This window comes from Lynx rufus, unplaced genomic scaffold, assembly GCF_022079265.1.
Source record: "Lynx rufus isolate CCGP_SWC_20201006 ecotype Redwood Valley unplaced genomic scaffold, mLynRuf1.p SCAF_2, whole genome shotgun sequence".
Classification (NCBI taxonomy): Eukaryota; Metazoa; Chordata; class Mammalia; order Carnivora; family Felidae; genus Lynx; species Lynx rufus.
The window spans coordinates 128,171,249-128,195,038 of NW_025814834.1; the positions used below are offsets into that span (position 1 = coordinate 128,171,249).

The window sequence follows — 23,790 nt, forward strand, 5'->3', positions numbered from 1 at the left end:
ATGGAGAAGGACCGATGAGCAGCAAGGAGGTGTAGAGGTCACAGGCACAGTAAAGAGGTGTAGAGGTCACAGGCACAGTGGGGAGGGGAGGTCACTCAGGATCCCACTCGTAATGGACTCAACTGTGTCCCTCCAGAATCAATGCGGGAGCCCAAATCCCCTCAGTGAGTGCATTTGGAGATGGTCCTCTAAAGAGGCAATTAAGGTTAAATGAGGCCATAAGGGTGGGGCCTTGATCCAATGTGACTGGTGTCCTTAGAAGAAGAGGAAGAGACGGGGGGGGGGGGGGGGGGGGGGGGGGGGGGGGGGGAGGTGCGTGTGCACAGAAGGCAGCCCTCTGGAAGCCCCGGAGCCAGAGAAACCAGCCCCACCAACACCTTGACCTTGGGCTTCCAGCCTCCAGAACCACGAGAAACAAATGTGTATTGTTTCAGCTGCTGGTCTGTGGTGATTTGTTATGGCAGCCTGAGCGGCCTGAGACACCACACCAGGGGAGGAGGTGGTCAGAGAGAGGAAGGGGTGAGGGAGGCACTGTCCCGAGTGCCCAGTGACCTTGGCCAGGGAGCACCCCGTGGGCAGAAGAAACCCCTTCCTCTCCCTCGTGAATCTAATTAAGTCCTTAGGATGCAGTCCAAATCCATAACCCAGCTGCCACAAAGTGACTAGAATGTCCACATGGCACCTGCACCAGCCTGTCCATTGGTCCATCTGACTGTCAGGCGAAAGGCCATGGTTTCTGAGGTTTCTCGGGTCCCCACTCATTCTCTTCCTGACCAGCCTGTGGCTGGGACTCCCTGGAGACGTGCAGACCCAGGAAAGTGGTCGCAGATTCTCTACTCTTTGCATATTATCCAAGCCCAATGGGGACATAGGCCGGGGCACTGGAGATGCCCTCAGATGAGAAACGCCCCTCAGGGAGCTGATGTGAGGACCGAGCCTCCGATTTGGCACTCCCGGGGGAAGGCCTGGCTTACAGAGCTTCCCAGGCAACGGTTCAAAGCTGCTGCGGAAGGTATGGCTGGGCCCAGCCCAGGACACTCCCCAACACACGAGCAGCCTCTCCAGAAGCTCCTTGTTCCCTCCCAGAGGTCCTAAAAATAAAGCTCTAAGGACACATTTATTCTGGTGTCCGTGCTAAACAGAGCCCTGGAAAGAAAGGGGCTCTCAAGTTTCATGGCTGGGGCCAGAGGACAGGGCAAGGACAAAAAGGTGGGGGAGCTCACTACCTATAGATGGAACTTCGGTGTCATGCGGAGGAGACCAAGGTCACCAGCCCAGAGGAGGTGGCCAGAGCCATGAGCAGTCCTCCTAAAGGAGGTGTGATTCCACCAGCAGAGCAGGCTCTGCATGTCTCTAGCCCCAGCCCCGGGGCTCCAGCGGTCCTGGCTGCCTACAGGCCCGCTGGAGCTTAACTCCTTGGGGTGAAGGCTTACCCTGCCCGCCTGGATGGGCTAATGCTGTCCCCAAGCCCCTCAGCACACACAGCAGGCATATCTTGCCCTGGCCAGCTCTAGCTCAAAATGTTATCCTGGGATTACAGACGATCCAGAAAGATCAAAGGAGGAGGAGATCAGAAAACAGAGAAGGGAAAGGCTAGCCCTCGAGGGGTCCAGTGAGTGAGGGGTTTGAGGACAGAGACCGTGTCCCCTGTGTCTGTGCCTCCTGCAGAAGCAGGCACTGTGCCCTGGACATAGTAGGCACTTAGTAACTTCTTTGATGTGCTTGACTATTGCCCCCAACCCCTGCCAAGGTGGCCTGCTGGGGTGGAGAGAAAGAAGGTTGCAGGATACAAAAAGGTACGCAAAGCTGGCATTTGAAATTGGATCACTAGAGGGCGCTCCAGGACAAGAGCTGAGTCGGGGCCGCCCAAGGACAATTTGGAGTTCGTTTATTCATTCAACACACCTCCGCTGAACATTCGGCTGTGTCAAACGCGAAGTGCTATGAAGGATACAAAAGGATTGAGATATGACCCCTGCCCTCAAAGGGTCATCTCAGAAAGGTACGAGGGGGAAGCAGATGGTAATGTATCCATATTTACCTATGGGCAACTTCTGTCTGTTAAGTGCTGGCTACTTTTCACACACTATTCCTTCTACCTATAATGCTTGTTCCTCTTTCATACCCGGGTGTCACCCCCTTTTGCATGTCTTTGTCCATATGGCCCCTTCTCGTGAGGCCTGTGTTGCCCACCTCATTTTAAAGCGTATGTGTTCTCATGGCATTCGTTGTCCTTCTCCACTTCCTCCCATGGCACCTAAAACCAGCCCACATCCTACGCAGCCTGCACATATCCGCGTCCCCACAGAACTCCGTGGCAGTGGGAGGCTTCTGTACGGCGTGTTTACCGAGGGACTCAGTGCATGGAACAGTGCTTCACACGCAGTACAGACTCAAAACACTTTTTTTAATGTCTATTTATTTTGAGAGAGCGTACGTGCAAGTGGGGGAGGGGCGGGAGAGAGAGGGGGACAGAGGATCCGAAGTGGCGTGCAGAACTCACAAACCGTGAGATCATGACCTGAGCCGAAGTCGGACGCTCAACCGACAGAGCCACCCCGGTGCTCCATCGAAATGTATTTTTTAGTAAATAAGGTGACAATTCTAAATAGCCCTGGGGTAAACCGAGCAGCCAGGGGTCAGTGAGCAAGCATTGCTGGGGTTTGGAGGGTTTGGGTGAGGTGGGCATCATGTGCAGTAGGGGCTCTTCTCAGAGGAAGTGACATTTAAGCTGGTCTTGAAGGATGAAGAGCAGTTCACAGGTTGGAGAAAGTGGGTGGGGCTCCCGGCAAAGGAAGCAGCATGAGCAAAGGCCCAGAGGCCAGCCCTGCAGGGTGCTAGGTATGGCCTTGGCGGAAGGTCAGCCCCTCCTGTTCTCAGCAGGGAGCTGCTGCAGGCCCTGGCCTGTAGGGGGCGGGTGTGGGGGAGTGGCCACAACCAGGGCTCTTGGGCAGTGGCCAGGCCAAGTCCCTTTGCCTGCCCCAGGCTGTCCCTCACCCCCTCTTCCCATTGCCCACCTCCTGCTCTTATAGTGTGTCTCCCTTGCCTCTCTTGCTGCCTAGGGCTTCCTGACATGGGGCAAACTTCTACCCACCCCCTCCCACCCCCCCCCCCCCCCCCCCCCCCCCCCCCCCCCCCCCCCCCCCGCCTTCAGTTATAGCCTCCCTTCTGCTGCTGCCAGCAAGAAACCAACTGCACAGCTCAGAAAACAATCCATCATTTTGTCATAACATTTCCATTTCAAAGACTTCCTTTCCAAGCTTCTCTCTGGCCAAAGCTTCCTCTCATTAGCATGAGAGGAACTGGCTTGGAACTGAGTGACAGGGGAGGGAGAAGGACAGAGGGCGGGGGGGATGGGGCTTCGAGCTGAGGCCTCTGCCCCTGTGTATGGGGGGGGGGACAAGGAGGGGCGCTGGGCCAGCACGTGTGCTGACTGTGTGCATCTGTGCGTGCGTGTGTGTGCGCGTGTGCACGCTCGCATCCTCATGAACCTGTGTTTCCCCCGCACTCGTGGTTCATGCTACCAGGCCATAGATTCGCCCGCTCACGTCACACAGCATAAACCACCCTTGGGCGCTTGCTCAACCTCCAAGGTGTGCCCGGCGCCCCTGCCCCGCCCCCCCACCCCAGGCACGGAGGACTCAGAGAGGAAGGATGCCCATGCTGTCCACCAGACGCTCAGGCAGAGACCGATGTGTAAGCGAATAAATACGACAGGACAAATCTGTTGTAAAGATCCCCACTGAGCAATCAGGAAGCTAGAAGAGAAAGTCTGGCCGAGAGGGGTGTCACCTCCAGGGACACTTAAGCTGATCTGGAAGGATGAGGAGCAAGTCATAGGTCAGAGAGAACGGAAAGGAGAAAAACTGGCAAAGGATGGCAGGCACAAAGGCCCTGAGGCCAGCTCTGCAGGGGGTTAGGTGTGGCTAAGGTGGCAGACTGTGGCGGGGACGGGAGCAAACGCTGAGGCTTCCCCAGCTGCGGTCTCCCTGCCTTGGCTTTTTCGTCAGCAGCCGGTGCCGGTGGGGGAGCGGGGAGTGAGCAGCTGGCCCCGCGGGAACCTCCGCCCAGCATCGCAGTTCCCCACTGGCCTCCAGGTGGCCGCTCTTCACAAGCAAGTAGCAGATGTGCTGACAGCCCTTCCAAGGCCCCTTCATCACCTGGCAGACACCCCCCACCACCACCAGAGAGCGGGGCCTGGTGCAGAGCCCAGTGTGGGCCCCTCCGGCAGAACCTTAAAGCCCTGGAGGCAGCAGCGGCTGCCTTCTGCCCCTTCAGTGTCCCACTGAAGGTAAGCCATTCCCCAGGGACAGCAAAGAAGGGGGGAGCATTGCGGGCTCAGCAACGAGAGGGAGAAGATGCAGAGAGGGCCCGAGTGTGGTGGGTGGGTGGTTGCAAGGATCCGAGAGAAAAGGGGGAGACCAGCAGCGAGCAGTGCAACTCTTGAGGACCTTACTGATTGAATCATTCATTCGTTCATTCATTGATAATATTATTCATATCAACAACACTTGATGAAGGCATTCTATGGTTTAGGTACCCAAGATATCAAAATGAGAGACGCAGTGTCTGTTCTCAGGGAGCCCCCAGTCAGTGAGGGGGACAGACGGGAAATAAGTGTTAGAACGCTAAGCACTGTGATAAGGAGAGCACGGGGCACAGGGGGCGCACAGGAGGGAACCAACCCAGCCTGGTCAAGAGCATCCTGGAAAGATTTGCACTCAGCTGAGGTTTGAAGGACAAGTGAAAACTGAACAAAGGGGTCAGAGGGCGGAGAACCTTTCCAGCAGGGTATTCTCTGCAGCGGGGAGAAACCCTAGGGAGGGACTGGCCACTAACCACCTAGGACACGGACCGCCACCGGGGTCCAGTGGGCTAGGGCCAGCAGTGGGGGGCCATTCGGTCTAAGCCTCCCATTTATGAAAATCATCATGTGGAGACTTTCCACATGATCTCTCATGGAAGTCTGGATGTTTAAAATGCAATTTGCTAAGTGTAAGCCATTAAAATATGACACAATTTTCGTGAGCTTGTTCGGGACTTTTTTTTTAATCTACAAGAAGCCTAAAAATAATGAATGTGGCCCAGTTCTGTCTCATGCTTGGCAAACAGACAGTATTGGTCTTGGATGAGAAAAGCGAGGCTTGGCAAAGTCGCCCAAAGCCAGAACTCACTCCTTGACGCCATGTTGTCCTCCCTGACCTTGTAGGAACCAAACCCCAAGGCCCATCCTCTGTTCTTGAAGTCCTGGAATGTGTTCCCGTAGCCTCTGCCCCAACCCACCCCAGGCTCCTCGGCTCAGCTGGGGCTGCCGCCTGAGCCCTTCCTCCTCCACGTAGGCCCCCACAGTCCAATTCCGCTCCTTTCCTGCCAGAAACCACTGGGTGCTTCCGGGGCCCCGTGCTGGCTGCTCCTCCACAGACCCACAAAGGCACTGGGGACAGCATTTCCACTGCCCTGGGTTCCTCATCTTCTTTGGCTTTGCATACAGCTGAGAAAGACCCCAAGAGATGGCCCCGGGGGAGCCTGTTAACAGGATCTGGTCTGCCAAGCCCCTCTCCCCACTCCTCTTCCTAAAGCACAGTCTCCTTTGTCCTTTGTGAAGCGTCCTGGCCAAATCCGAGGCATCAAGCTCTCTGAGACTGCTGTGTGACTCACTTGCTCCTCAGCTGTCTGCAGGGCCAAGTGTGGTCAGGATTAGGAGGGGCGGGGGGCGGGACCTAGATGCTAACCAGGCCCCAGCTCCCTTTCCACGCCTTCTGAGAGTTCAGCTACTTACAGGTGTGACTTGAAGCCCAGTCCCAAAATGGGGGGCCAGACTGGCTGTGGTTTAGAAAACAGAAGCCTGATCAATTATACTGCCTCCTATTGGGAGGCTGCCAAGACAAGGGGCCCAAAGAAAAAGGAAGGAAGGTCGAGGGAGCAAACGTGTGCAGATCAGCAGAGCACTGTTGCAGGGGGCCCGTCAAGGGGCTCTGAGCACTGAAATCCCCCCAGGAAGCTTGTCTGCCTGACCCCCATATGGTCTCAAGGTAGCATAAGTGAGAAAACCACTTAAATCCACCTGGATCCCTTTGTTCTAACCCTCTGGTATCTCTATTTTCCATGCGGCCTCTCTGTTTCCAGAAAGAAGCTTCAGGAACCTGAGAGCAGGAGTGGTCTGGCCACCGACTGCTGGGGTCTTGGCTGAGCACTAGGGGGTCTTCACTCAGCTCTAGCAGTCAGCACTGAGCACTGGCGTGAGCTTTGACTGGCAGCTTCTGAGAGCCCTTGAACGTGGGTCTGTCCCAGGGATGGAGCCACTCTCCACGTGCTGGTGGGTCAGGTTCAGAGCCTCTAAGACTGAGGATGGGACTCTCAGCTGTGGTTCTTCCCCAAGGTTAATGGCAACCTCAGGACCTTCAGATCTTCCCACGTGCCTTCTGTCTACCCCACTGTCTTCTTCAAAATACCCCAAGGCCCTTTTCTTAATGGACTTAGAGCTTTTCTCTCCTCAGCCCCACACCCCTTGCTCCTCAGGGACCAGCCTCATCCTGCAAAGGTCTCCCCTACTGTACCCTTTCCCCAGAAAGATCTAGAGTGAGAGAACAGAGAGGCAAGACGTGCCTTGGTTTTACCTGGCCTAAGCTTGAAGTGGCCAATTCCCTTGTGAAAGTCTCCATCCACCAACAAGGTCCTGAACCCTCCCCCAGTCACGAAGCCCCAATGCTGCCGGACGTACCACATGACGGTCACTCCCCACCCCCACAAGGGCGCAGGGCTTTGGCCCCACAGAAGCCACACTTTGCAGCGATATGGTGTTTATTGAGAACCATCTGCCAGAAAACCTGGTCCATATGTGTGCCTGTGTGTGTGTGCACATGCATGTGCGCTTAGGGAGTGCATGCGTGTTCCACGGTCGGCGGTGCAATCAGATGGCCTTGGCCAGCCCCACGCGGTTGTTGATCCTGTCAAAGACACTGTAATACTCCCGGATGAAGACATCTCCCAGGATCCACAGCGGGTCGTCACCCTCACCCTGGAAACCGCTGGCGCAGAAGCCCAGATCCTGGGAAAGGCAAGGCCGAGATGAAGCTGGTCCCAACCACAGTCACCACATCCGATGGCAAGCCTCCCCCACCACACCCCACAATTACTCTCTCAGTTATTATTTCCTGTCATCCTTGAAATCACCCTCCGAGGTAAGCAGACAAGTATCAGACTCATCTCGCTCAACAAGGTGAAAAAACCGATACTCAGAAAATCAAGTGATGTAATGCAAGATCACTTGGGATGGTCCCCTGACCCTGCTCCTCCTCACTTGTCCTCTCTAGCCTCCAGCCCTCCTCTTAGCACCTACTGCCCTGAGGACCAGCCAGACCAGGCCGGGGGGCCCCATGGCCTTACCAGTTGTATATACTCAAGGCCAGGCCAAAGCTGAGGACAGTGGGTCAGGGGGGGGATAAGGGCTGGGTCCCCACAAAGCCCAGGCTATCCACAAAAATCCTGGACAAAGCTCCAGAGCCCTGGGCTTAGAAGCTAGAACAGTGGATGGAGGTTCCCACGGGGAACTGTGGTCCTGCCTACCCCACCCTCCCTCAAGCCGCTGGGCTCTCTCCACCCCATGTCTCCCAGGATGAGGCCATAACAACCACACGTGAGGCCCAAGGACAACAGGGCCCCACTCAGAAAGGCCGGTTGATCTACATGTACCTCCCACACTCCCCATCTGGGCCACGCCACCAAAGAAGTTCGCTGACTTGCCAGGAGAGAGAAGGGGTGCCGGGTGAACCCAGGCTTCCTCTCCTGAGACTCATACCTGGCTGGTGTAGGCAGAGGGGGGCAGTGGGTACTTCCTGCCGTTGATCTCAAAGACCACCATAGGCATGCTGTTCAGTTGCCCGCAGTTGATGTCAAACTAAAGACCAGAAGGAGGTCCTCTTAGATGGGCAAGGGATGTGATCTGGCTGAAAGAGGCAGAGGAGAGCCCAGGCACAGCCCCTTCTTCTGCACTGGAGCCAAGCGGTGGGGAGAGGCTTGCCCACCCAGAGGACTCTAGGGAGATTCTTTCTCAGGCCTCAAGAGTCACAATGACAAGGACCTGCTGTCAGTCAGTGCAGGGACAGACCCCAGCTTGAGACAGAGGGACTGGCCTCAGTGTTTCCCCTCCAGTCTCAGCCAGGACACTGGGAGCTCTTAGCTGTCAGGGAGGAAGCAGGGAGACCCGTGGGGTGGTGAAGGAACAAGGAGGTGCAGCAGAGCTCGGGGATGCACGGCCCTCCTGGAGACCAGAGGCCAGACCTGGGCCGCTGCAACTGCATGAGACGTGAGAGCCTCAACGGCAGTGGTGGGCGGAGCTGGAAGGCCATTGTGAAGGTGTTAGGAGAAATCCCAGCCCCTCGGGGGAAATGGGCCTGGCCTCACCTGGCCAAACTCATCCTGGGTGGCTCCAATGGCCGTCTGGATGTTGAGGATGTCGCTGCTAGGCCCAACCAGCATGGAGGTGCCTGTGTCCAGGATGGCCTGGCAGCCACCATCGCAGGCCACCACCACGCCATTGACCGTAACCCTGCAGAGCAGAAACAGGACAGCCTCGCAGCACGTCCAGCATCCAACCCTCCCTCCCCTGCCAGGATCCTCGGGCAGGGGGCAAGCCCAAGCACCACTTCCAGAGCTCATAGAAAAGACCTGAAACCATTTTCTCCCAAGTCATTAGCTAAATCAAGGCTTCCCCACCTTCTGTGGGACAGAAATGTCAAAAAATTGTAAAATCACATGGCAAGACTTTGGAGTCGGGGTGGAATGAGTACTGCACAAGTCGCCTAAAGATCTGGTTTCAAATTTCCTCCCTACCATCCACCTGCTGCAAATCTTGTACAAGTCACCCAGCCTTCCTGAACTCCGGCTTCTCATCCACAGAATGGAGTCACAACCCCTCCTTCCTTGACTTCCTCAAGGGATGGTCACGAGGTTCAGACTTGAGGTCAGTAAATTATAAAATGAGGATTACTAATGGCACCACCTCATAGGGTTTTCACCAGGAATAAACGAGACGGTCCTATTATCACTCATCCCAATGCCTAGCAGGTAGTAAGTGCTCAGTTAGTGCAGCACTCTTAAGAATGAAGCATCGGTGAATGTCCAGCGTGCTCATCGGCAAAGGTCATTGGCCTTGGCAGCGTCTAATTCAGAATCTGTTGTGATGGTCTTACAAGCTACGGTGTGCAGGCCTTCTTAGAACCTCCCGGGCTGATCCCCAGGCCCTCCCGTCCCCACACCCGGAACCACCCCGTGGCTGGGGCCCAGGGCTGCCGCTCACTCACCTGTCCACGGTGAACTGCCAGTACTCCTGCACGGTCACAGGCACCCAGTGCAGGGAGCCTGTGTAGTAGGAGGGGTCAATGGCTCCCAGCGTGAGCATGCTCCCCGGGCCATTCCTGAAACCAAGGAAATTGGTGACGGGCCGCCACAATCCTCCCAGGGGCAGATGCCACTGAGACCTGGCCCTCCTGTCCACCCTGCCCTCGACTCCCACCTCCACCCCGAAGGCTTCAGATGCTTTCTCCCGGCCTCCCCGCTCTTCGGGGCTTTTCCCTGATAACAGCTGCAGCATCCTCTCTCTGAGCTCTGTAGCCCCCCCCCCGGCTGAGGCAGCACCTGCCTCCCGAGGGGAGGTCAGGAAATGACCACCACACAGGTCACATGACCACTGGGCTCTGCTCAGGTCACCCTCAGGGGTCCCCCTGTGCCCACCCCCTGCCCCCAGACCTTTGGCTACAAGTAGAAGAGACAGTCTTCAACAAGGTCCCACATACTCCGGGGCTCTTCTCTCAGCCAGGAAACATGGGCACACTGCAGTGTCACTGAATTCCCCCTCTGCTACTTTTTTTTTTAATGTTTATTTATTTTTGACAGAAACAGAGACACAGGTATGACTTAGCCACCAGTTCCTGGGGTGATCGTCCCTCCCAGGCCTCAGTTTCCTTCATAGTGAAAGGAGAAGACTGGACTCCTTTGGAGCCTACTCTAAAAGTCTGTGGGGACGCCTGGGTGGCTCAGTTGGTTGAGCATCCAACTTCAACTCAGGTCACGATCTCATCGTTCATGGGTTCAAGCCCGGCGTCAGGCTCTGTGCTGACAGCTTAGAGCCCGCATCCTGCTTTGGATCCTGCGTCTCCCTCTCTCTCTGCCCCTCTTCCACTTGTGCTCTATCTGTCTCTCTCTCAAAAATAAAATAAACATTAAAAACAATTTTTAATAAAATAAAAATAAATAGAAGTCTATGAATCTCAGTGACACCCACAATGATTATGGAGTCCTGGTTACTCTGGAAAAAAGATGTTAAATGCCCCCATGCAGGGGTGCCTGGGTGGCTCAGTCAGTTAAACGTCCGACTTCGGCTCAGGTCATGATCTCACACTTTGTGAGCTCGAGCCCTGTGTCAGGCTCTGTGCTGACAGCTCAGAGCCTAGAGCCTGCTTCAGATTCTGCGTGTCCCTCTCTCTCTCTTCCCCTCCCCAACTCATGCTCTGTCTCTCTCTGTCTCAAAAATAAATAAATGTTAAAAAGAAAAAATGCCCCCATGCAGAGATGGGGTCAGGCTTCATTTTTTAAATGCCAGAAATCAAAGTCAAATGTTGGTCCAATGGACTCTGTCTGTATCAATGGCTATGTGGGGGACTTTGGGACAAGAAGTTGGGTCTGCCTGGAAACAAGGAGAGGTTTTCTTGGATTCTGGACACCACCCTTGAGTTGCCGTGTCCCAGAGGGGTGGACATTCCTCAGCCAAGAGACCTTGCTGGGCTGTGGACGTCTGACCCTGCCTGGGGACAGCTCCTACCTGTCCAAGTAAACAGAGAACAGGTCTTTGGCCACCAGGTGCTTCTGCATCATATTGTCAAACACGGGCACTGAGTACTCAGAGGCCAGAGAGGGGTAGGCCAGCCCCAGGATCCCATCGAACTCAGAGTAGGTAAAGACGTTGCCAGGTTCCTGGGTGCTCAGGCCCACAGTCTGCTGGGGGTCCACGATGGAGGAGACCTGTAAGAGAGGCAGAGTGACCTCCACCAAGGGCCCCTCAGCCAGAGGCAGGAAGATCCCAGGGCAAGTGGGTATCAGGATCAGCCTTGGGACTCGCCCTCCCTCCTCCAGGTAATGTAGTTACTCGAGCAAAGAAAAGCCCTCCTTTCCCAGCTCTGCGCTGTGGTTTTGAGGGAATTGGTCCAATGAAGCCGGGGACCGAGGAAGAGGCTCTGGGCCCCTGCCGCCTGGTGCTGCTGACTCTTGGGGAGGCCTGAGCTGCGTGGGCACCTGTCCTGCCTACGAGAGAGGCTGAGGAAAGGACTGTCAATGGAGAAGAGCCGTGTCTCCCTTTTGGCTCAAAGCAAAAGAGCCTTCAGCCAGACCCAGAAAGGACTCAAGGAAGATTGAGGTGAAAATCATGGAGGGATGCTGCTTAATCTTGGATAGTGGGTGAGGAAAGAGACAAGGAAGTTAATGTGTATTGTGCCCTTACTGTGTGCCCACCCCTGTGTCGAGTACTTTACAAGCCAAAAAGTGGCAACAGACAGGGGAACCCTTGTCCACAGGGCACAGGTGCTCTCTGACGCGAAAGAGTATGCTGTTCCATGACACCTGGGCAGGGGATTCGTCCTCCAGGGCGACTGAGGGAGGCCAAGCCAAGGGCACCGCTCAAAGATTGGGAGGCGGGGTTCTGACACTCAGCTCCCAGCTGTGTGACTTCGGGCAAGTTACTGACTCCTCTGAGCTTCCGCTTCCTCCTCTGAACAAGGGGATAATAGCACCTTTCTAAGAACGACATTTCCAGTGAGATCACACAGGCGACACTGAAGAGAGCTCAGTTCTGGCACAGGCTGGGGATCCTGGACCAATTATGGCAAGCATAGATGAAGAAGATTGGGAAGATGGAAAGTAGGCATGGAGAAGCCTCTCAAGAGGACTCTGGGGGTTGGCATGGGAAGGAGAGGAGGGAGGAGGGAAGGTCGAGCCACAGCAGCTGCTGGCTAAAATCCCTCTCAGATTTTAAATCCCCACCAGGCCACCGGTTGGTGGGGGGGAGGACAGGATCCAAAGGGCCTCTCAGCCGCAGCTGGAGGGACAGCTCACCAGAGCCTGGGCGTCTAGGTGGTGAAGCGGCTGGTTGGGGAGGAAAGGTGAGTGCCTGCTGACCCAAAGCCCCACTCACAGTGACGGTGTCGAGACCCAGAAAGCCCTGCATGCTGCCGGTGCCGTACTGGATGGACAGGGGCTCGTTCAGGTTCTGGAAGGTGGAGGACTTGGATGGGTCAAAGCGATGATGGATTTCTGAAACAGACCCAGGGTTAGCGAGGCCCACAGAATCTTCTCACCAGTGGACGGTGTCAGCCAGGGCTGAGACCCTCACCAGGCCCTGTAAGAATATGGTCTAAATACTAACCATTCTCTCTGCTGAAAACAAGCACCCATTCTCTCTGGATCCCACACAGTTTAGTAAAGAAAATTATTCTTTGGTGCTCGACCCACCTCTCTGACCCCTGGTGCTACCCGTGTAGCTTCCAAACGAAACAGGAAAGCAAAAAGCCATCCCTGCGGTTTCCATGGACATTTGACTTTTTCCAGCTTTGCCATCTTAGGCAAGACTCTTTTCTTCTCTGAAATTTGGTTTCCTCCTCTGGTAAATGGAGGTAGAGAGGACACCAATCTCCCAGGATTGTTGGAGGAATAAATTAATAGCATGTATTAGCTGTTTACTCATCATCAACAGTAAGACCCTCTCACTTCATTCTCCAGGCACCCACCGGCATATAATAGCCCCATTTTATAGAAAGGAAAACCGAGGACCCAGAAGGGTCAGCAGCTTGCCTTGGCTCCTGATGGAGACTAAATAAATAAGTAAATAAATAGCCTAAGCCTCCCTAATTTCCAGCTGGTGCTTTACACATTAGACCCGTGATTTGCACACCTTCCCAATCCATGGCCCGGTTGGAAGGGCTGAACCAGGAGATGGGGCGCAACCGGGAGGCTGGGAACGTCAGAGCAAGCTCTCCTGCACCCACGTTCCCCCTGCCCAGCACCTTGACCGTGGCTGGCAGAGGGGCCCTGGGGTCCGAGCCTGGAGAGGCGGGCCAGAAAGGGAGGTCACTCACTGCAGGCGTAACTCTTGCAGTCGACAGAGGGCACCCAGAGGTCCGAGGAGCCGGTGTCAAACACCACGGTGAATTCCTGGGGCGGGGTCCCGATGTAGATCTTCCCAAAGTACTGACACTGGGGACAGACAGCACGGGGTCAGGGGTGGGGAGCACAGCATAGGGGTGAGCGTCGATGTTTGGCATCGAGAAAAGGGGGGAAGGGGGAATGAGGGTCCTTGGGGAGGGTTCTTCACCTCCAGCTGCCACGCTGGCTCCTACCCGAGCCGCGATAGCCTGGCCCCTCCCACAAGCCCCAGACATTAGATCAAAATGTGGGCCCTTCTTGGCAGGAAGACTGGGCCCTCCTGCCAGGGGCAGGGACATAAAGATGGGGCACCAGCGAGGTACGGACCCCCAAGTCCCAGCCCAAGCTACCCCTGCCATGCCACCTTGCCAGCCTCCCCATGAGTCAGAACTAGGGCCGGTGCGGGGGGGGGGGGGGGGGGGGGGGGAGGGGTGCCAGCATGACCTAGATAAGGAAATGAGAGCACTGGAAACAAAAGGCTGTTTACTGCAGTGACAGATGACAGATGAGGAAGAGACAGGCTCCAGAAAGGAAGAGGGCACAAGGGGCGTACCTGTCACGTCCTAGGCGGTGGCACATGGGTACCAGTACCCCATCCCTGCCCAGCCCGGATGAAGTCATGGGTTTCCTAAGGCATGGGGGTGCACCTGGGAGCAGATTATGGTCCCCCAAGGGATGTTTTCTGCAGGTTGCCTGAACTCAGACCCTTCCGGGGATGACATTCAGAGCCCTGCCTTTGCCGGGTCCGCTGGTCCACCGCAGAGCTGACTGAGGGGCAAGGACATGGCCTCCATAGCCCACAGGGCTCCATGATTCCTTGAAGTGGGAAACAGGCCGGGTCCGGGAGGGGGCGTCCATCACACTCTGTGAGAAGCATTACCGGAAGGTGGGGAGAGCCACTTACGTCCAAGAAGTTGGCCAAGGGCTCGTTGGACACCTTGTCTAAGTTGGAGTACTTCTTTCTGATGCCATATGGGTGTTCCTTCAGAAAGTCTTCCAGCAGCCCGTGCTCTTTCAAGGCCTTCCTCAGCGATTTGCCCTTGCGCAGAGGAACCCTGAGGAGACGGGGGAGAATTCATGATGCCGGGGGGCATCTCCCCAGGGCTGCCTGACCTCCCAGAGGGTGCCCAGAGGCTCTGGGTTCCGTAAGCTACTCCCCCACTTTCTTTTTTTATATCATAATTCAAAGTAAAAATTGTATTCTACATCAGTTCACAAATCAGCGCCTACCCTTACTAAATACAACGCACTCTGATATTCCCTGTTCCTTTCTCTTTTTTAATGCTGCCAGAGACTCAGTGAATGTATTTCATAGCTTGCTAGTGAATACTGTAACTCCAAGATTTGAGAGACCCAATATCATCCATTCAGTCTCCAAAGTCTTACTGTCTACCTACCATGTGTCAGACACTGTATGGGGCACAGGGGTAGTCTCTGCCCCCCGCCGGGACATGCTGTCTAGAGAGGAAATGATGTCCCCCACACCCTGCTAAATTCCGTGAGAGTGCTCCGCCCTTGTGACCCCTGTGACTGGCTCTCTGGGTGGCCTGAAGTGTGTGGAAAGTCTTTGAAGGGTCTCAGTACAGAGCGTGGACCTCAAGGGAGCTTCTAGAGTTTAGGGGTTGGATGATGGAAGCAAACCAACAGAAGAGAGTCTGGAGGGGAAACATGAAGGAGGGTTCTAGACCCAGCTTTACAGGCTGTGGTACTTTGGGTCGCTCCCCAAAACCCTCTGAGTCTCAGCTCGGTCTCAGCATAAGGGGTGACCTCCTTCCTCTCTCCAGCCACTCTCCAGCCCTGCCTTTGGCCAACCATAGCTTCACCTCTCTGGCTCCCAGGTCCCCCCTCCAGTAGTGTGAAGGAATGGAGCCAGATGATCCTGGGGTCCCTCAGTTCTAAGGGCCATGCGGTCCTCCTCTGGGAGCCTCATCCTCTGAAGGACGAGTGGTGACCACAGCCATGAAAGTGCTTTGAGGGTAATAAAATGGCAGCAGTCAAATAAAACAAAAAATGGGTTCTCTCGTGTTGTTCACATCCCAGGCGGATCCCATATGGAACAGCCCTGTGTGTGAATTATGGTTTCTCCTCTGGTGCCTCTCTTCCCCAGCCCTCAGGTGTGAATTCCACCCAACAGAAATAAAAGGTCCTCGAGATTGTTTCTCAGCCTTTGTCTCTGATGATAGAAAAGGACGTAAGCCCAAAAGGAAGGAAGCTAGTCTGAGCTCCCAAGACCAAGCCCACAGCTGCCCTTTCCTGTGTCCCGATGTCTCCACTGAGCTCTTGTGTCCAGCACGAGGTCCCAGAGAGCCTCCCTCTGAGGGACGCCTGCAGCCCACTGCCCCACACAGAGACCAGGAAGCTCACCGTGGAAACCCCCACTCCCCCAGCGCTGCCCCTAGTTTTTGCACTGAGAGCCCCCGCCCCCCGCAAATGTCTGGCACTCTAAAGAGCCTCACTTTCAAGGACCATGAGGAGCTCCACTGGTCAAAGCCACCCTGACCCCTTTTTAGGGATCCAGCTTCCCAGGGATGGGTCCAGGTTCCCCCAGTCCCGGGGCTCGACAGGGCTCAAACCTGGGATAAGGCTCAAACCAGAGATAGCATGATTTTGTGGTAAGAGTGCAAGTCTGCTTGGGACCAAGTCCTAGCTCCTCCCTTATGAGCCTCACAGTCTTGAGTAGCTCAGGGGTCCTCCCTGAACAACAGCTTCCTCATCTGTAAAATGCAAATAATACTATCTACCTAATCCAGGAGGATTCGCGGTAGCAGAGGTAAATATCCAACCAAGTTTCTGGCATCTGGTAGCAAGCAGCTCAAGAAATATCAGTTATGGGGCACCTGGCAGGCTCAGTCAGGAGAGCGTGTGACTCTTGGTCTCAGGGTCGTGAGTTTGAGCCCCCCATTGGGTGTCGAGATTACTTTTAAAAAATCGTTTCAGGGGTGCTTGGGTAGCTCAGTCGGTTAAGCGTCCAACTTCGGCTCAGGTCACAATCTCGCGTTCCGGGAGTTCGAGCCCCGCGTCGGGCTCTGGGCTGATGGCTCGGAGCCTGGAGCCTGCTTCCGATTCTGTGTCTCCCTCTCTCTGCCCCTCCCCCGTTCATGCTCTGTCTCTCTCTGTCTCAAAAATAAATAAACGTTTAAAAATATATATATTTTTTAAAAATATAAAAAAAATAAAAAATCGTTTCAAAAAAAGTCTGAAAAAAAAGAAATATCAGTTATAATTTTTGGAGGAGAATTTGGCAACTTCCTCCACAGAGAGAACTTTATTTCGTTTAAGAAATGTAGGGGCGCCTGGGTGGCGCAGTCGGTTAAGCGTCCGACTTCAGCCAGGTCACGATCTCGCGGTCCGTGAGTTCGAGCCCCGCGTCAGGCTCTGGGCTGATGGCTCAGAGCCTGGAGCCTGTTTCCGATTCTATGTCTCCCTCTCTCTCTGCCCCTCCCCCGTTCATGCTCTGTCTCTCTCTGTCCCAAAAATAAATAAACATTGAAAAAAAAAAATTTTAAAAAAAAGAAATGCATACATAGGGGTGCCTGGGTGGCTCAGTCAGTTAAGCATCCGACTTCAGCCAGGTCACGATCTCGCGGTCCGTGAGTTCGAGCCCCGCGTCGGGCTCTGGGCTGATGGCTCGGAGCCTGGAGCCTGCTTCGGATTCTATGTCTCCCTCTCTCTGACCCTCCCCCATTCATGCTCTGTCTCTCTCTGTCTCAAAAATAAATAAACGTTAAAAAAAAATTAAAAAAAAAAAAAGAAATGCATACATAGCTCTCATCACGCGCCAGACGCCGTTCAAAGCATTTTACAAACACCAGCTCATATAGTCCGCGTGCCAACCCTATGAGATAGATGCTTTCTGTTACCCTCGTTTTATAGCAGGAGAGGAAATGGGACGCAGAGAGTCAGGTTACTGACGGAGCTGGGGATCAACTCACAGGCAATTTGACTCCAGAAACCATCCCCTTAATCCCGCAGGCTGTCCCCTCTGAGCCCCGGTCCTTGGCCACCGCACCCTGCAGTGGCGGGGCTCACTCAGAGGAAAGGATCCCAGATGCAAAGGCAAGACCAGTGTAGCGCTTCTCCTGGGAACCTGCAGCATTTCCTCGGAAGATTCCCCAGGGCAAGGAGGGGAAGCCCAGGAGAGACCCACCCGGAGCAGATACACCTGACGCCCTTCCCCCCACGTCCCCCTGGGGCCTGACACCCACCTGGTGATCTCACTGCCCTGGGAGAGAGCCAGGACTGCAAGTAGCACCACGAGACACTTCATCCTGGATGGTGGGTTGGCCACTGCTCGAGCCGGTGCCTGTTCCCACAGCCTTTATAGAGAGCGAGCCCTGACCCCTCCGGCTGGAGGCCCAGGCTGCGGAGATAACCCCCTGACTTCGGGCTGTTCCCCAAACACATTAAGACAGAACCCAGAGTGCCTAACACCCACTCCGATAAGGGCCACGAATTCCACCACAGCAGGGACTTCAAAGTGGAAGTGTACATGTGCTGGGGAATGTCCCAGAGGCCTCCCTGACCTGATTTCCCCTTCCACAAGGGACTTCTCGAGCGAACCCGGGCAGGGCCACCCCCGGAAACCTGTGTCGCCTTCCACCTTGCGGGCTGTAAAGAGGTCTCTTCGCAGCAACCCCCCTTCCCCTGTCTGAGCTGCCTCTCCTGCCTGGGCCTGACTTCACAGACAGCCAGCAGCCTGCTCTGCCCGGGATCCTCCGGCTCAGGCCTCCCAGCCCCGTGTTCCAGGGAGCATTCAGTGCACTGCCCAGGCAGGGATGCTCCTTCAGTTGGCCACCCTGGTCAGACGGCAGGCCCAACACTCCTGCACCGTCAGGGCCGTGGCCCCCGGTTCCATGCTGGAAGGGTGTTGGGAAGGGCGGGATAGGTGCCGGATCCCCTGAGCAACGGAGGGCTGGCGAGGGTGAGCAGGGGAGGCAGGCGTGTGCCGTGCACACACGGAGGGCAGAAAATGTGGCGTGATGGTCAGGTTTAGGCAACAGGTTAGGCCGAGAGCCGGCACCTTTGTCCACGCAAAGGTCTAGGAAGAGCTTCCCCGAAACACACATGTGGGGCTGTGTGATGAGTGGAGGGCCCCTGAGAGAGAATGAGGGCCAAAAGGAAAACAAAGACTCAGCCACAGAAGCGGTAGAGAAGACCACACCTTGGGACGAGGGGAGGCTATAAACTGGAAAGTCAGGATCAAGTCAGAATAAGGCAGGGGCTTTGGGGCCACGGTTGGCAGGAGAGCATGGGGCCGGCCACCGACAGCCTTCAGGACAGACATCAGGGTAGCAAGGCAGGACTGGTGGGGGTGGACTAGAGAGGGCAGGCTGGGTATCCAAAGAGGCGGGCATGTCGTGGGCCCTGGATACAGGGGCACGCTGAGAGAGACAGGCCTGGAAGTTTCCTGCATTTGACGTGAGGGCCTCAGGAGGCCCATCGACGGGGGACCTGAGTGCTTTATGGAAGGACTTAGGAAGACAGCCAGATGTGATCCCTCCCATGAGATGCCACACCCAGCCATCCTGCTCAGAAGGCCAGGACACTGCTGCCCCCGGTGCCCCAGGACACGGCCAGGAGCACATCTTCATGGCACCCTCCCACCCTCCCATTCCAAAAGCCAGGGAAGCAGAGAGAAAAAAAAACACCGCTCAACAGTACCCCATGTTTCCTGTTTCTTCCCTGAAGACGTTTGCCCTGCCAGGCCGGGGCCGTATGTCCTGCCCTAGTGGCCCTGCCTCCGAGTGGTCTTTCCTCCCTCACCCCAGCACGGAGCATGAGGCAGAGAAGAGGCTCACTAAACGTTTGGTTAAGCAAATGAGTTAATGAATGGTCTTCCTACCCTTCTGGAGGCACCACAGGTCACATCTTTATTATGAGCTACAGATGAGGAGACAGAGACTCAGAGAGGTTGAGGGACTTGCTTGAACTGCCACAGATCCCTGGTCTGACACCCTACATAATGTCCCACAGGGCCCGGCATTCTATGGCAAGTTCATGAATTTGCAATATCCTGTCTGGACCGGCTCTGCTCCTAGCTCACTCCTGCTGACCACCGGATACCCCTTGGGACGGCCATGCCTGTGCCCATCCTCCGGGGCTGGGACCCTCCAGGGTCAACACCACCAAGTGGGAGCGTTGTGGCAACTCTGCTCCACGTCACCAGGGGCCCAGCCCGACCCAGAGGCAAACAGTCCTGGACAATGAGCCTGGGAAGTCAGGTTCAGCCATCCCTCCCATCGGAAGGTGACCCTCAAAGCCAAAAACTAAAGACCCCTTAGCACCGGTTGCTTCGTGTTTACTCACGAGATTGAGATCATTCTAACAGCATTCAAGTGCACTCTATCAGGAACGTTGCCCCAGATGGCACAGAGCGTTAGAACTGCTTATCCATGGGTGCAGGCCAAGAATTGCAAAAAGCTTTTAGAAAAACCATGATAAGATTTCATCACTGGCTACCCAGTACCAGGTGGGGACAACTCCCCTTCATCTAGATTTTTTTCTAAGTTTCTTATTAACTTTGAGAGAGAGAGAGCACACATAGGGGAGGGACAGAGAGAGAGAATCCCAAGTAGGGTCCACACTGTGCGTCCGTACAGACCTGACATGGGGCTTGAACTCACAAACCATGAGATCATGACATGAGCCAAAATCAAGAGTCGGTTGCTTCACTGACTGAGCCACCCAGGCACCCTCCACCTTGGTCTACATTCTTTGTGCCTGGCGACTAACCAACAAAAGTGGCTAAACAAAATCAGGGACTTGGGACAACCTGTCCTGGGTGCCCACCATGTGATCTCTACTCAGACATCAGCAGCAACAAAGCCAGTTCAACTCATAACTTGAGAAGTTCTATGTGTGAACCATGGCCACTGAGATATGGAGCTGGTGTCATCTCCACGCCTGGGGAGCCCGCAGTCGGGTGGGGACGGATCGGATCCCACGTGCGACCCTTCTGTGATAAGCGGTGTAGGAGGAAATCCAAAGGGACACACATCTCCCACTGCAAGGTGCCAGTTGACAAGGGAGCATGGCTTCTGGAAAGTGCATGTGTGACCATCCTGGGCTTCAGTCCTGGGTCTGTCACATGGTCCTGTGGCCTTGAGCAAGTTCCTTCATTTCTTGATGCCTCAGTTTCCTCTTCTGACACTGAGATGCTCATGTGAGGATCAAAGGACAGTCCAGTGCTACCATGTGTTAGGACCTCTATAAATACGAGTCGTAAATGATTGCAATTGCGTGACCTTGAACGTTCCACGTCATTCCCCAGCCTTGGTGATATGTGGGATTTACAAGCTCATGTTGCTGGTCTGAACCTCAGGTCTGTACAAGGCATCTGTTCACCTCCTGTTCAAGAAATCAATTGAATTTCGGCATTGACCCTCCAGGCTGGGGGCAAGTTAATCTTGGTCATTTTTGCATAGTGCCCCACAGATATGCTTCAGCACACATGACTCTCCAGCAGACCAAGCTTTGGGGTAAGCCGGGTGATCTTTCCTTGCCCCTGCCTGGGGCCCTGTTGCCTCCATGCCTCACCTGGGCCAAACCACTCTTCTGGAAGCTACCTGGGTCATACTCCCCGAGAGAGGCCACACGTTGACTCCTCTCTGGTCTTGCCAGGCCCCCTGGCCACCACTAGAAAGCAGGCCCCAGGTCCCTGCCACTGACGACCCACCTGTCTCCCTTGCCTCTACCTTCTACAACCTCTGAGGAACCCTGAGTTCTCTTACGGGCTTAGGCTTCAGGCAACAACATCCTGACCTGGAAATCCTACACGTTGCCTTGGCTCTCCGCCCTGCCCACATCTTCCTCGAGGCAAAAAAAAAAAAAAAAAAAAAAAGGTAGTGACGTCACTTCTTTTCCTGAGGAAAAGAGAAAGGAGAAAATGAGAGAATTTAAAAAAAATTTTTTTTCAACGTTTATTTATTTTTGGGACAGAGAGAGACAGAGCATGAACGGGGGAAGGGCAGAGAGAGAGGGAGACACAGAATCGGAAACAAGCTCCAGGCTCTGAGCCATCAGCCCAGAGCCCGACGCGGGGCTCGAACTCCCGGACCGCGAGATCGTGACCTGGCCGAAGTCGGACGCCTAACCGACTGCGCCACCCAGGCGCCCCGAGAGAATTTTTTAAAAGCGTAAGTCAGGGGCGCCTGGGTGGCTCAGTCAATGAGGCATCTGACTTGGGCTCAGGTCATTGATCTCACCATTCGTGGGCTTGAGCCCCTGTCGAGCTCTGTGCTGACAGCTCAGAGCCTTCAGCTGCTTCGGATTCTGTGTCTCCCTATCTCTGCTCCTCCCTGGCTCGTGCTCTGTCTCTCTCTCAAAAATAAATAAACATCAAAAAAAGTTTTTAATTTAAAATACATCCACCCATTTCACAGATGAATAAACAAGGCTTAGAAAGCTCGACCGATCTTCCAAAGTCACTCAGCTATTAACAAGGGATCTGGGATCCAAACTTGGGTCTGTTTGACTCTTGACCACACATCCTCTCAGCCTGACCACATGGCTCTCACAGCACCAAAATTCCAAACATCGGCAAAGACGGCCACTTTGTGCCCACACTTGACAAGCCTCAGGCAGAAGATGAAGAAGTCCTGGGGTCCTTCACACAGGACAGAGGAACAGCAAAGGCTCACCCAGGAAAGACCTTGAGAGGGCAGAGACCTGGAAAATGCATCAGAAAAAAAAAAAAAAAGGTGGGGGTGACACATGGGTGGCTCAGTCGGTTAAGCAGCCGACTCCTGATTTCAGCTCAGGTCATGATCTCTCATGGGATCATGGGATTGAGTCCCAGCTTGGGCTCTGTGCAGACAGCTTGGAGCCTGCTTGGGCTTCTCTCTCTCTCTCTCTCTCTCTCTCTCTGCCCCTCTCCTGCTCAAGCTCTAAATAAATAAATAGACATTAAAAAACAAGAAAACACATCAGAAGCCTACCCTGAACATTTGTAAAACTCCCTACGCCTCTCCCTTCTTGCCCCAGGTGACCTCTGTGAGTGATATACTGGCCTGTCCACCAGTCTGTCAGCAGAACTTTGTGGGGAGAACCACTCCCAGCCTCCAAAAGGTGCACCTCTATTTGTTGTGCAGTAAGCACCTTAAGGCCTGGAAACATCTGTCCAGCGCATCATGGAATTGCCAGGTCCTCTTGGGAGAAGGGCAGGGTGGGGGTCCTGCCCTGCCGACAGCAGAGCACATTACTAGTCACGGCAAACTGCCCTGGGGAAGCCCATCCAGCTCCGGAAGGGGACGAGGAGAAGGAGGGAGGAGTCGAGGCAAATGTCCACAGCATTGATGAAGGACTCTGGGCACTTGGCCAAATCCGGTCTCTAGATCACTGTGTCATGCATCTTGAGATCACGTTTTGCTTTATACAAACAGATTTAAGGCATCACTAGACAGTTAGGGAGGAGGACGGGGTCAAAATTTCAAGCGATAGTATTGTAGTGATGTCAGTTTCACCAAGTTCACAGCTTTGATATTCGTACTGATTCGTATTTTAGCAATGATAAGAAAATGCCCTTGATTGTTGGACACACTGAAGTAAAGGAGTAGTGTGCCTCCCAAGTTCTAACAGGGTTTCTAAGAGACCAGAAAACATGCAGAGAGGGAGAAGAGAAGAAAGCAAAGGTGGCGAGCTGTCAACGTATGTGGTGTCTGGGTAAAGGTGTGCAGGACTTCCTTGCACAGTTTCTGGGTGTTTGAAATTATTTCCGAATGAAGGGATTTTAAAGATCGAGGTAACACAAGTACTTCTTCAAAGAAATTCCGTATTTATGGATTTGATACATGCCGTCCAGTGTGTCCTGAGGAAGAGGATGGAAACCGAACAGCAACAGAGCCCGAGACTCGGGCAGCCCGGGGCCATGTGCCAGGGGAAGCCATTCAGCTGAGGCTACAGACAAGTGGGGGCCAGCTGGCCCTAAATCCCCTTCCGGGAAGGTGAAAAAGGGAAGAAAGTAGAACAGGAAAGAGGAAGGATGGGATAGGAAGATTCTCTGGTATGGCTCAGGTCATGATCTCATGGTAGCTCATGGGTTCGAGCCCCAAGTCGAGCTCCGTGCTGGCAGCAAGGGGCCTGTTTGGGATTCTCTCTTTCCCTCTCTCTGGGCCCCTCCCTCATGAGCATCGTCTCTCTCTCTCTCTCTCTCTCTCTCTCTCTCTCTCCTTCTCAAAATAAATAAATAACCTCAAAAAAACAAAAAGATCCTCTGGTAGAAATCAGGCCTCTTCCAACTCTGCCTGCCTTCCACATGGGGCCTACGTATCATGACCGGGCAAGGTGGTGCTCAAACGGGACATTGAAGATGGACATGGGGACACGAGGCCACTGCAGGACAATGAAACAGAATCACAGTGTCATGAATCTTGAGAATGTTTTGCTTCATAAATACAGTTTTTTTATATATATATGAAATTTATTGACATATTGGTTTCCATACAACACCCAGTGCTCATCCCAAAAGGTGCCCTCCTCAATACCCATCACCCACCCTCCCCTCCCTCCCACCCCCCATCAACCCTCAGTTTGTTCTCAGTTTTTAACAGTCTCTTATGCTTTGGCTCTCTCCCACTCTAACCTCTTTTTTTTTTTTTCCTT

General features: G+C 54.4%; 1 protein-coding gene across 1 annotated transcript; it reads right to left on the reverse strand.

Moving 5' to 3' along the window:
- Nucleotides 1–6,910: 6,910 nt before the first annotated feature.
- On the reverse strand, nt 6,911–17,458 carry LOC124516190 (chymosin-like). The gene is made up of 9 exons (XM_047085393.1): nt 17,397–17,458; nt 14,096–14,246; nt 13,125–13,242; nt 12,185–12,303; nt 10,820–11,019; nt 9,303–9,416; nt 8,404–8,548; nt 7,799–7,897; nt 6,911–7,048 (listed from the first exon to the last, which is right to left on the reverse strand). The coding sequence occupies exons 1-9, from the start codon at nt 17,456–17,458 to the stop codon at nt 6,911–6,913; spliced, it is 1,146 nt and encodes a 381-aa protein (XP_046941349.1).
- Nucleotides 17,459–23,790: the final 6,332 nt, after the last annotated feature.

Bases quoted from the DNA above. Each gene is read 5' to 3' on its own strand.
- LOC124516190 (XM_047085393.1), bottom strand. From the start codon at position 17,458: ATGAAGTGTCTCGTGGTGCTACTTGCAGTCCTGGCTCTCTCCCAGGGC. The intron at 9,417-10,819 runs GTAGGAGCTGTC...CCTTGGTTTCAG, and splicing joins TTCTCTGTTTACTTGGACAG to GAATGGCCCGGGGAGCATGC. The intron at 7,049-7,798 runs GTATGAGTCTCA...TGCCTTTCCCAG, and splicing joins CCTCTGCCTACACCAGCCAG to GATCTGGGCTTCTGCGCCAG.